This window comes from Apteryx rowi, unplaced genomic scaffold (genome assembly GCF_003343035.1).
Source record: "Apteryx rowi isolate R43461 unplaced genomic scaffold, aptRow1 scaffold_65, whole genome shotgun sequence".
In the NCBI taxonomy this organism is placed as follows: domain Eukaryota; kingdom Metazoa; phylum Chordata; class Aves; order Apterygiformes; family Apterygidae; genus Apteryx; species Apteryx rowi.
This window is the reverse complement of record NW_020450927.1, coordinates 2478200-2490511: the sequence shown is the minus strand read 5'-3', so window position 1 is coordinate 2490511 and position 12312 is coordinate 2478200. Positions and strand designations below refer to the sequence as shown.

Genomic DNA, 12312 nt, shown 5'->3' with positions numbered 1-12312 from the left:
TTTTAAGGCGTTTCAAGCAGTAGATCCGTTTCTGGATGGGTAGAGGATGACYTCCCTGCCTCCCCGGGGCAGGTCCCCCGCACCTCGGTGCCTGCGGCCGTGGGCGCTAGTTAGTGGGCTGGGTTCGGTGACGAAGCAATACATCTGCGAGCCTGCTGCGGAAGTGCCAAAYCGCTTCTGGGTAAAAGCCAGCAGGACTAGGCGCAAAACACTTCCTAGGGCAGGGGACTTGCAGCCTTCAACCCTGCTGCCAGGAGGAGGAGGAAAGGGRGGGATAGACACACGCCTCCCCCTTGGATGACTCGGACCCCCCCCCGCGCGCCGGCGCTTGCAAATTCCTCGCTGTGACCGAGCTGGCGGCACTCGCATGGTGACGGGCGGCAGAGCCTCCAACCCCGGGGGCTTCCGCAGCTTCGTACCAGTGCTGCAGCTCTCGCAGTCTTGCTGCTGGGCCGCTGCAGGCTTCTGCGCAGGTGAGTGAGGGTGTCGCGGGCAGGGRGCTCTGGGTGGCTTGCACGGTGGTTCAGCCCACTGCGAGCCCTGCTCAGCTCTTCCTTCGTACCCTGGCTTCAGTGAGACTGGAGTGTTTTGGATTCCCTGAAAGTAACATTTTTTTCTACATGTGGCAAAAGGAATAGAAAATTACTTACTAAGACATGCAAATGTATCTAAATCAATGAAATATGATATTTATGGCCCACTTTAAGGAGGGGGGAAAATGCCCCAAAACCTAAAAGGGGACTTCCTTGATTTTCCAGAGGGTAAATTCATATGCRTTTGGCTTTATAACTTAAGACCTCTCTGCCCATAATCTGATTTGTTTAGATAATTTATTTTCTGTCCGGCTTGTCAGACAGTGACTCCAGAAAGTGCTGGTCACTGGCRAAGTACTTTAGCCACCCTTCACAGTCAGGAAAAAGGGTGTCAGAGCTCTAACTTTTCCAGATACTTTAGGTCCTACCTGATTAACTTCTTAATGTCATGAAGATATCCAGAAAGGCTTCTGGTCAGACAGGGTCTCCTAATTGCATTTGRAAGTGTGGGAGGTTTAAGGTGGGCTCACTGGCTATTCCAGATATTGGATCAGGGTCTTTAAAGGCCCATTTTTGTGGCTGCCATCCAAAACTGAAGGGGAACGCCTGAATGTCTACTGAATTTTCCACCAAGGAACTAAAAATCCTACTGGCCTTCTTAGGTGATCCRTAGTAGACTTGCTATAATTTTTATAGCAAGAATTTCCTGGGTTCTCTCCTGTYCTTTTGTAAGCACGGCCAGCAGTGTTGTGCACTTTCCTTAGGGAATCACCCAGATGCCCAGGCCCACACAGTTCACAGGGAAGGTCTGTTTGTAGTGTTGGGAGCAGATCAGAGAAGTTGATAAATGTGTATGTTTGGGTAAGTGATAAAGCCACGCTTCTCCCCAGGCCATAGCTCTCTTGACCGACACTGGCATTACTATTCTTGGTTTCGCCTCACACAGATCTTCCTAACATCAACTGAAACTGGAGAGATTTCATGGTTTGATAAACAGGATCTTCTCTTTGTTAATTAGGTGAAGACCATGAAGCCCTTACCTAGTGCATTTCATAAGCCAAACACAGAGCATCCCCGCACGATGAAGGCGCTGAGCACTCTGCCTCTCCCATCCTTCAGTGAGATCCCTGGGCTCCAGTGAGGAAATCAAAGCTACAAAGCCCTCCCTCTAACGATCATGGAGCACACAACTCAGAGCCAGCTGGAGGCATCACCCTCTTCAAGCACCGCAACAGCAGAAGACCTTGCTGCCAAGCTAAATGCTGCTGTGAGAAATGAAGAGATAGAAAATGTGAAGGAGCTGTTGGAGAGAGGGGCAGATGTGAATTCCAAAGCARAGTCGGGCTGGACGCCACTGCAGAGCGCTGTGCATGTGAACGAGGACCTGGTTCGGTTTCTGCTGGAGAAGGGTGCTGATCTGCATGCCAGGAAGGACAATGGTGGCACTGCCTTTACTGAGGCAGGGATAGAGGGAAATGTGAGACTGTTGGAGCTCTTTCTTGATCATGGCTCGGACATTAATGAACATGATGACAATGGCTTCACAGCTTTCATGGAGGCTGCTTGGTATGGGAAAGAGGAGGCCTTGAGATTCCTGCATAGCAGGGGAGCAGATGTGAATTTGAGGAGGGTCGTCAATGAGGAAAAAAGGAAACTAAATAAAGGAGGTGCAACAGCATTGCTGGATGCTTGTAGGGAGGGTCACGTCTCAGTTGTAAAAGCTCTGGTCCAAGATATGAACGCTGATCTGAACATCTGTGACAACCAAGATAGAAATGCCTTGATCCATGCCCTCAAGAGCAGTCACAATAAAACAGTGGAGTCTGCTGTCTCTATAGGACATTTCCTGCTTGACCATGGTGTTGATGTGAACAGCAGAGATGAAAATGGGAAAACTGCCCTCATCCTGGCTGCTGAAATGAAGAGCTTAGATTTGGTGAAGGCTTTGTTGGACAAGGGTGAAATAGATATTGATGATGCAGATGATGAGGGCAACACAGCACTGATGGTAGCTGTAATGAAAAATGATTACAACATAGCAAAGCTGCTGTGTGAAAAAGGAGCAAGGACTGAYGTTGGGAACCTTATTGAGGTTGCAAATAGGAATCGTGCTTCTGACCTGGCAAAGCTTCTTCTGAAGCACAAGGCCAAGTTTGTTCCAAAATCCCCTACAGGCTGGGAGCCAACCAGTAAACGCTGGAGGAACCACCTGAAACAGCTTTATGAAATTTATCGCCCCATGATTGGCAAACTAAAGATATTTCAATACATATACTATAGGATTCAGAACACTTCCCAAGGTAGCATCTACCTAGGGCTCTATGGTGACACAGAGGTGGCAGTAAAAATAGGCTGCCACCGTGATACAGAGGAGGACAAAGAGAAAAGATTCCTTGAACAGTGTGGTAACTGCAAGCATCTAGTGAAGCTCTTTCAGTATGAGAAGGCAAAAGGCTGCCTRTATTTGTGCTTTCCTCTCTGGGAGAAAAACCTTGAAGAGTACTTGCAAGAATCAGAAGATGAAATGGATTACAAAGGCATTCTGAAGATGATCTTCCAGGCAGTGAGAGAACTGCACTTGCTAGGATTTGCTCACCAGGATCTGTGTCCCAGCAAATTTTTGATAGGTTATCTTTTTTTTTTATTCTCAATGTTCTCATCTTGTTTCCTGTTGCTTACAGTTTAGAGAAGAGGACATTTCCTAGCTGTCTGTAAAATAGATATGAAAACACCAGTGAAGATGTCTTTATGTGGGATGAGATATCTGTGAGATTCTCTCTTGTTTGAATAAGTGTAGAAATGTTCCCAGAGACCCATGGAGAAGTGAATAGAACAGCTTYACCTGTCTCATTAGGTCTGCCTTCCTTTCCAGGGCTTTCCAGGTAGACCAACTTACAGTAGATCCCTCCAGAGATTTGTTTTCTAAAGGAGGAGCCATCCAGAAATCAGTGATAGACTGTATCAGGGTTCTACATTATTTGTTAACAATTTCTTATTTCCTCAGATTTAAATGGCACAATTTACTTGGCGGATTTTGATAATCGAAGAAAGTTGATTGAAGACAAAAAGGAACTTGTAAACTCAGACCTAGAGGTAACTTCCCTCCRAATCAATGTGTGTTTCAAGTTTCAGGCTGTTTCTGACTTTTTCTTCCCTTGAAAATCCCAAGGGAAAACTTCCTGCATCCTCAACTAAAAAATACCTTGTTTTTTGGGGGAAGCCCCTAAAGCAAAAGACTCTGCAGAAGAATGACAGTGATGAGGATGTAAGACTGGCTGCTGTTGGGATATCCAACGGCAAGCCTTGTGAGTACAATTATGTGGCCTGCCATGCCTGTCTTTGTGCACACAGCTTCACAGATGTCTGCGTTTATGTATAGTTTTATACTTGTGCATGCCAATAGGCATGTGTATATGTTCACATAGGCAGACTTTTTATTTTGGAATATTAATCTCTTCCACTTGGCAAGAAGTTTTCATATATCGCACTTAACTAGTGACCTGTTTCTTTGTAGGCCCTTAGCAGGCTCGTGCTATATGTTATAACAGGGGGTAAGAAACCCTTTGAGAAAATCAGTACCAAGGATGTGGCTACAGATTCCCYTGATTATGAGGAGGCTCTGGACCTTGTGAAAAGCTTGGGGTCTCATGATGAGCGAGGCTTGGAAGGTTTGAGTAAACATCCCTTTTTCTGGACCAAACAGATGTAAGTCCTGGGAGTGCACAGGAAAAGTGTGAAACTGAAAATTTGCCTGTAACTGCTGGAAATGATGTTCTGTTGCAGCTAATGAAGCTTCTGTTTCTACAGTAGGTTCAATTTCCTGAAGAATATATGGAACAAAATCAAAGATTGCCACAACCAGGAAACTATTTTTAAAAACTTTAACACTCCTAAAGGTGTTGCTTACCTGCAGTGGACTTTGGAGGTAATCCTCTTCTCTTTGGATTCGTGTGAGGGTTGAGTTCGGCATACAGGTACAAACTTTTTCTAAGTGTTTCACAGGCCCTTTCTAAAACCGTAACTAGACAGAGGAGCCCTGTGTATATACAGATAATTGGGGGAAACAATTAAGTCTAAGCCATGTGATCAAAATAGCATCAATGTCTTCAGTGTGGTGTCAAGGGGGCTTCCATTGACTGGGGTGAAGCAATTTCATAAAATGCCTGATAGACATAATCCTARAGTGCAGCAGCCCTCCCACGTGGCCGAGGCAGCAAGAGTCCCTGTCGTTCGTGCTTGGTGGAGCTGAAGGCTGAGGGAGGGGATGGGAACTGAAGTGGTTTGAGTATAATATGCCTGCGTATTGAGGTCTCAATCTCAGTTCAGTAGCACAGCCTGTGTTGCCCTTTCTAAACAGTGATGCAGTTGGACCAAGACTCCTGTATCCTTCCTGCCCTCCAGACATGCATTAAAATCTACTGTGCTATGAGGACAGTCCTAATATGAATGTCAAACCTTGGCAAACCAAGAGAGAAAGCACTTCTTGGAATCGGGGGTCTGTATGGCAAATGTCCTGCAAAGCACTCTTCTGTTCATGTTGGTAAACGTTTGAGAGTCGCAAGCTCTATCCATGCAAGATGATCTCTCTGTAGAGAGAGCAGCTGTAGTGAGGGGAGGAAGATGAGCTATTTTCATGATGCGTGAAAGGCAGAGAATAATTTGCAGTTTTTGTTTCAGATTGACAAGGAGGTTCTACAAATCATGGAAAACCCTGAAGGTAGAAAATACAAATATAGGAATGGAGTCCAAAACCTGCTGAGGTTCATCAGAAACCTGGATGAACACCCACAAAAAAGGTAAATGTGTTCACATTCCTGTCCCTGCCATAGCTGYATTCTGGGGGTATATGTATCTGCAAGTGTCAGCAAGTTTGAGAGCAAAACCTTCTTCAGAAGGTTCTTCTCCTTTTCTAGAAGGGTGAACAAAACAAACAAACAAAAAACCTTTACATGACTAGACCTCTTGAAGCAAAATCTGGTTCCCAGGTCCTCACCCATAGGTACACAGCCTTTGAGCAGAGCATTCAGCTCCAGAGAGTTGGTGATGGCTTCATTTCTGCGCTCTTGCCTTTCCAGAGCAAACTCCCTGTGGTGTGGAGAGCTGTCCGTGATAACTAATGCCAGGTCTTGGCTCCTCAGCAGGGTCATGAATGTGTCCTTCCTGGGCTGCTGTTCTTGTTGCAGGCTGGTGTTTTCTGCCATAATCCCAGGAAGGCTTCTAGATCACTTTTAAATATTTGTGCTATTTCTTATCTTAAAAAAGCCTCCTTGTATACCTTGCTGTTATTTCCAAAGTGCTTCTGTTTACTGTACTGAGGTGCTTTGAGATACGGATCAGGAAGCACCAGTCCTGTTAAGAGATCAGAATTCTTATTCTCACCTTTTGGGTAGGACTGGACTCCCAAAGAGCTGCCAGACTCTCCTCTGCTCACAGCCTTTTATAGTCATGGGTGCTTACATCCAAGGTTAGCTGTCTCCATCTGGTACAGTAGTGTCAATTTGAGGTGACTGTTTCACTGAGGTTGGTGACCACCACCRCTGCTCAGTGAAGATGAAGGTGGAATTAGGCAGATGGAGGTGTTGGAATAGTGAAAAATGGAGTGCAGAGCTTGGGCAAAGCATAGAAAAGTAGCAGCTCAAGGCTACTGGATTTCTAGGAAACCTTCCCATGTTTCAGAAAGCCTCTGGAACGGCTTTTCCTCTGTAAGGAAGGAGCTAGGGCATCCTGGACACCTTGACTTCTTGGGCAAGCTTTAAAACTCCATTTTGTTTCTGTTTCATTTCAGGATCAGCGAAATAATAGGGGATCATGCTGACTATTTCTTGACGCTTTTTCCAGCACTGACCATTGATGTCTACAACTACTTACGCAAGCACYCCACTTTCAGTCACCTTGCAGATATTCAGGACCCTTCTCTGTCATAGTATGTGTTGTTGCTTCATGTCACATGGCTGATCCCATCATCTGCCTCCTTTTATTCCCTGTTTGCTCAGCTGTGAAAGAGCTGAAGAAAGTGAGTAAGGAGATGGAGGGAGCRTATGTAGGGACAGAATCCGGGGGKCTTATACTGCTGAAGCATCTCTTTCTTTTTTAAATATCTGGTGCRACAAACATAGGCTTTGGAGAGAAACCAAGCTGAGGCCCAGCCCAGGTCCCCCTTGACTCATTCTGTCACTTGAGGCTTATCTGCCTCTGAGGGGGAGTTAAAGGCCCTGGCTCTTATGGAGAGTAGGGAGTTGTGGGACAGAGCCCTCATCCCTATAAACATGGGAGGCAGGAGAAGAGCTCGGACAATCAGGGACTTTCTGGAAAAAAAAAGGGGGGGGGTTTAGAGCTCCTGCTAGGGCCAATATTCCCTACGGCTTGCACTTACACGAGCAACTTGTGTACCCCTAGGAAGCACAGATTCCCTCCTTTTGCTCCCTTTGAAGCATAACAGCCAGAAGCAGAGATGCTTAGGCAATCGCCTGGCTACAGACCTGCTCTTGGCTTGTTAGCGGTCTGATCCGGCAGAGGTGTATGCAGTGCAGCCTGTTGGGGAGTGAGGCACTTCTGCTGAGAGACACAGGGAGCATTTCTGTGAGGAATGGATGTAAGGAGGGTGATCCTGCAAAGCTGCTACTGCGAGTGACCCTGACTGACCTGAACAGGGTCTCTGAAGTCAAGGGTCTGCAAGGACTCCTTCCTCCTGTAAAGGACAAGCTCAGCACAGTGCCCTTTAGAGACAGTATCTGCAAGGCAGGGCTATGCACAAATACTCCCTGTCCCCAAAACGTGGGTACTGGGGTGTCACTGTCCCCCTGTCAGGGATAGCTCCCTCAGGCAGAGCTGCTGCCTGTACAGCATTAGTATGTAGCCAGCTTAGAGCTTTGGTGATGGAGACTGGATGGTGTAAATCTGTTTTTGATATGCATCTGAAATCTTATGACATTCGATGTGTGGACCCRTTTATCCTAGGGCTTGCTTGTTTCTCTGTTCGCAGCTGCCGTTCCTTTCACTCAGATTTGCACAGTGATTGCATGTCACTTATGGAAATATTTTTCAAGTGTTGACTGGATTTTTAATTTTTTCAAACTGAGATTGTTAACCTTTCTATTATCCTATACAGAACTAAACTTGGAATAAACTTGCCTGGAAAACTGACTGTTATTACACTTACGAATGAGGTCCCCCATCCCCTCTGCATTGAAAGAGTTAGTGGTCTGCAGCACTATAAAATGCCTGAGAGGCTGGGATTTCTGGCCTCCCCGTGGAGGTGCCTTTTGGCTGTTTAARTAAGGTGGTAGATAGTCTTGTCACTGCTCAGATGAATTGCTTCTGACTGATAGGAGGTTTGAGGGGAAAAGGTGTTGAGAAGGATTTGGGGAAGGGGAAGCCAGTCTGGAACTCTGGTATGTATTTAAAACTCCAGGAATTCATTGATCCAAATAAAGCAAATTCTGCAAGGTATTTCCTTACTTTGAAATTATATGCATCAGAAAGAACTAGAGGCTTCCTGTCACTGGAAGCATGCTGTCTCTTGTGAAATAATTGGCTAAATGGTAATTTCTTCTGTTTTGTTTTTCTTTTGCAGGGTGGGGGTCAGGGTTGTGGAGGAGTTGATGTATGTATATGAGCAACAATGCTTGCACGTGCATGTTTGTGTACATGCCAGACTTGAGGAGTAGATGTGTTTGTGACCCCATCTCCTCCACAAATGAGTGGCCATCAGAGCGCATCAGTTAGCCCCATGCATCTGTTTAAATGTGTGTGTTGGGAGCCAGCAAGAGGAAAGAGCAATGCTTCGCAGGGAGCCTGAGGCCTTCTGTGGCAGATTTTCTTTCTTTTGTCCTTCTGAGTTTTGGTTTGTAGGCAGTTACTGCTTCTTGGGTACTGACCATGCCACAAGTGACTGCAGATGCTACAAGTTTACAGAGGCTGAAAAAAATGTGCAAATTCAGAGGACAAAAATCTGTTAAGGACAATTAAACATCCAGAAAATACTTCTGCCTCAGGGAGTCCATGAACCTCAGATGGTTGGAGGCTGGGAAAATTTGTCATGTCCAACTACAGGCTTCTCCTGTTCTGCTCTTCTGTGTGCGCCTGTTGTTGGTCGGTGTTGGAGACTGGCTGCCAGCCTGGATCGGTGATACTGGTCCAGAGCAAAGGTTCTTCCAGTGGTCTTAGGAACCTCTTAAAATGTATATACGGAACAACAAAAAAGCTTTCATTATTTAGACTGTTGGTGAGGTGCCATCAGAGAAAACGCATCCAGGAGAATGTTGACACTGTAGGAGAAAACAGGCTGTAAAACATCCCAGTTCCACCATCTGGCTCTTCTTTCCTCCTCTTGTTCAATTCTGTTTGTTTTCTCCTTTCCTCCCTGCTCCGTCTTTTTCATTCTCTGCCTTTCTCATGCCCAGGACACCCGGAGATGGGCGGCCCAACCTCTGCAGAGCTGCAGCACGGGGAAGGTGAGTGCTGAGCACCCAGCGCCATGCAGTAGCAGAGGTGAGCGGTGCTGCTTCTGCCCTCGCTCGAGGAGAGCTGAGGCTGAGGGCTGGGCTCATTCAGCCTGTGGTCAAACGTCACGGTTCCTGTTTGCTTGAGCCTTTGCGTCATCTTGTGTCTCTGCTGTTTTACTAAAGGCTTGGTGTATGACAGCCCGAAAAGGCTGCAGAAAGTCCTTCCTGAAGGCAGAGAAAGCCCAAAGGTGCCTAAACTGAGGAATGATTAAATCTATGGAGGCTATTACTTATCTTTCTGGGACAGTCAGGCTGCTAGAAGGAATTTCTGGGAAGGTTTTTGTGGTCTGTGGTGCAATGTCTTGCTTCCTGTGATGCCAGAGGTGCCAGCAGGCTGGTATTGGAGGAGAAACTTGGTTCGTGCAAGACAACTGCACAGCTTATTGCTCGCTGAGCGTGGGGCTGCCAGACTGGGGCTGACGCTGGGGAAAATGCCACCCTGCTGAGTGCAGGATGCGGCCGGGGAGCAGCCGCCCTCCCCTCCTAGCAGCACGTGGGGGAGATGAGTGAGCACTCAGCGAGGGCCGGGCAGCGCTGAAAACGAGTGGTGAGGACGGCTGGGCAGTATTGCAACCGGGCCGTGTTGCAGTGCCTGACACGTCGCAGCCTGACAGGCACAGCCTAAGGGTAACAGTGTCTCTCGGAGGCTTGGAGCCGTCTGCCTGGGCTAGTGCTGGGCGATGCGCTGGTGGCTGCCAGCATCAGTGCCCGCCTGGGAGCTATTAGGCTCTCACAGGCAGACTCACAAACTGTGCGCGCAGTGCCCAGGGCATGTGGATTTGGCCCTACACCTTGCATTCCCCTGCTCTTGTGCCTGTATGTGGTGCGCTTGCAGGGCCTCTGCTTTTTTTTTTTTCCCTGCTGGGTGACCCCAGGGCAGCTGGCTGGCCTGACCCAGGTGTCATGGGATTAGGTGCTGCCTAGTGCCACCTGTGTGCTAAGCTCATGCTTGGGTGCACAGGGGAGGCCCCTGGTGGGTGTGGCGCCTCGTGGGTTGCACTGGAGAAAAGTTTGCAGAAGCAGCGGCTGGGTAGGATGAAGAGCGCTTCTAGCTGCAGAATTGCTGTGAGGAGCTTCAAGCACGTCTGCGAATCCTGTCCTGCTGGTGGGGACTGGGTTCAGCTGGGCTCAGACTGTGGAGGCCATTCCTGTGCCCTGATAGGTCTGAAGCTTTAGTGCAAAGCACACAAACACAGCTAGTCTTGTGGGCTGAAAGCTCTTGGGGCAAAATCACAGCAYGGTACATGAGCAATTCTGTGAGGAGCTGGTCAGTCTTATAGCTGGTTGCGAGAAGCTGATGCAGCTCCTAGGGCAGCCTCTTATGTACAGAGGGGGGGAGAAAAAACAAGACTTTAGGTTTTTTGATCCTCCAGAAGCAAAATACTAATAATAACAGACGAATATGAAACCTTAATCTTTTTCCTGACTCAAATGCACCTGGATTGTTGTTGGAATGTAGTCTTCTAGGATTTGGGAGTTAAAGTAGGTAAAATRGCTTAAATTACAGAGCTGAGAGCTTCCAAGTGAAGGAGCTATAAGAGGCAGTTATGCTAAAGGTCACAGCCTTTTCTTTGAGATCAGGTCCAAAGTGCACTTCGGATTTCTGCAGCTTCCTGGTGACTTGGCAAAGCCACTCTGCCTCCATTTCACACAGGAAAATGAAGGTGTTTAGTATGATGTGGTTAGTGCTCTGAAAAAAAAAAAATCTCCTGAATAATGATTTAAAAAACATTCTAAGGCCCCGAGTCAGGCGTTAGCTGATTTTGCCTGGCYGCTCAAAGGCTGTGGCAGGACTGCCATGGTTGGACTTTCCCCCAGGACAGCTGAATAGTAAAGAAGTGCAAGGGGACTCTTTTAACCTTCCCACCTGCAGGAGGTATTTTGTTTTTGTAGCAAGTCCGGAGGGGTGATGAGCTGAGACAAGGCTGCAAGCCTGAGATCGAAGAAACAGGAATGAAACCGCACAACAGGAAAGCAGCCCAAATCCTCAGCAAGAAACACTGATCCCTCCACAGCGGGGCTTGGCACACTGCTGGGAGGTGGCAGTCTTGGAGGACACCCTTCCTCAGGCAAAGTATTTGCTGTTACTTCTCTTGGGTTTTAAGCACTGAATGGTGTTACAGAAATCAGCTCCCTGCTCATTCAGGGCCTTATCTAATCCCACAGAAGTCTAAAGCAACCTTTCCAGAGGTGTGAATTGAGTGTCCGATCTGCCTGTTAGTCTTGCAAAATGCACCTTGCAAATTTGTTGGGAAAAGACCCCAAACGTGTTGTTATGGTGTACACCCAGTGTGACTTATTTACTCTGAGTCCTGGCTATGGGCAACGGAGTCCTTTACAGCTGAAAGTGAGGAAGGAGACAGATGTGTGGGCAAGGGTGCATCTTCTTGGGTAGAAATGTGTAGAGCCGTGTCGTGCTGTGGCTGTGGAGATCCGAGCAGCCTGCACTCTGCATTACTGGGCAGACAAGATGCTGTAATAAACAGTTGCTCTTTTTTTTTTTAGGTGCTATTGATGATTAAGTGCAAATTGCACAGCGTGTTTGGGCTCCCCAGCTTCCTTGGAGCCCATACCTGCTCTGCTCAGTGGGGAATGTAAAGTGAGGGCATCTGTCCTTCCCTCTGCCCCTGTAAGAGGGAAGAAGCTGCAGCTGCCACCGCTGCTGATGAAGGCCTGGCCAGGGCATGGGTGMCTGGGGAACCAGGGCTGGCGTGAGCTCCCTTAGCCGCATCTGCACTGGGGTCTCTGGCAGCAGTGGAGCTGCTCAAGCACACTTAAACATCACCTTTGCCAAGCTGTGCTGTACGGAGATTTTATCTACGGGAGCAGTGAGGGTACAAAGGTCTGGCCCAGGGACAAACAACACAGCGACATGCTCTCGGCGTGTGTTTTTGGGGCACGGAGAGGTGCAGCAACTGGGGATTTCTTGTGCACGTTACTGGGAGAGGTTGCTGAGAGGTGGGAGCAGGACCTGCCCACCTGGAGGTGGGGGACTCAGCAGCCCCTATGCCAGACCTGACCTGCTGGGCAACACAAGTACACCTGACTTCCAACTGCTGCTTATTTTCTTTACAAACTGGTTCAATCAAAGGCCCTAAGGATGGTGCTGTGGAAACAGAGGCTTGCTAAGGCGCGTCGCTCCTGAGGGATGCCTGCCCTCAGCCCGGCTGTGGTGGCCCGCAACACGCCTGTGTGCTCRGCAAGAGCTGCCACGTGCACAAAGGCCGACGCTGCGCACAGAGGAAAGGCCAGGATGGGTTAGATAAACTTCTTAG

At 48.0% G+C, this 12312-nt stretch overlaps 1 protein-coding gene across 1 annotated transcript; it reads left to right on the top strand.

The window, feature by feature from the left end:
- The first annotated feature begins 387 nt into the window (after positions 1-387).
- RNASEL (ribonuclease L) lies at positions 388-7958 on the top strand. Its single transcript, XM_026084723.1, has 7 exons — positions 388-473; positions 1552-3160; positions 3538-3626; positions 4048-4238; positions 4341-4458; positions 5211-5329; positions 6319-7958. Exons 2-7 carry the CDS (start codon positions 1711-1713, stop codon positions 6455-6457), a joined length of 2106 nt encoding a protein of 701 aa, XP_025940508.1. The 5' UTR covers positions 388-473; positions 1552-1710; the 3' UTR covers positions 6458-7958.
- Positions 7959-12312: the final 4354 nt, after the last annotated feature.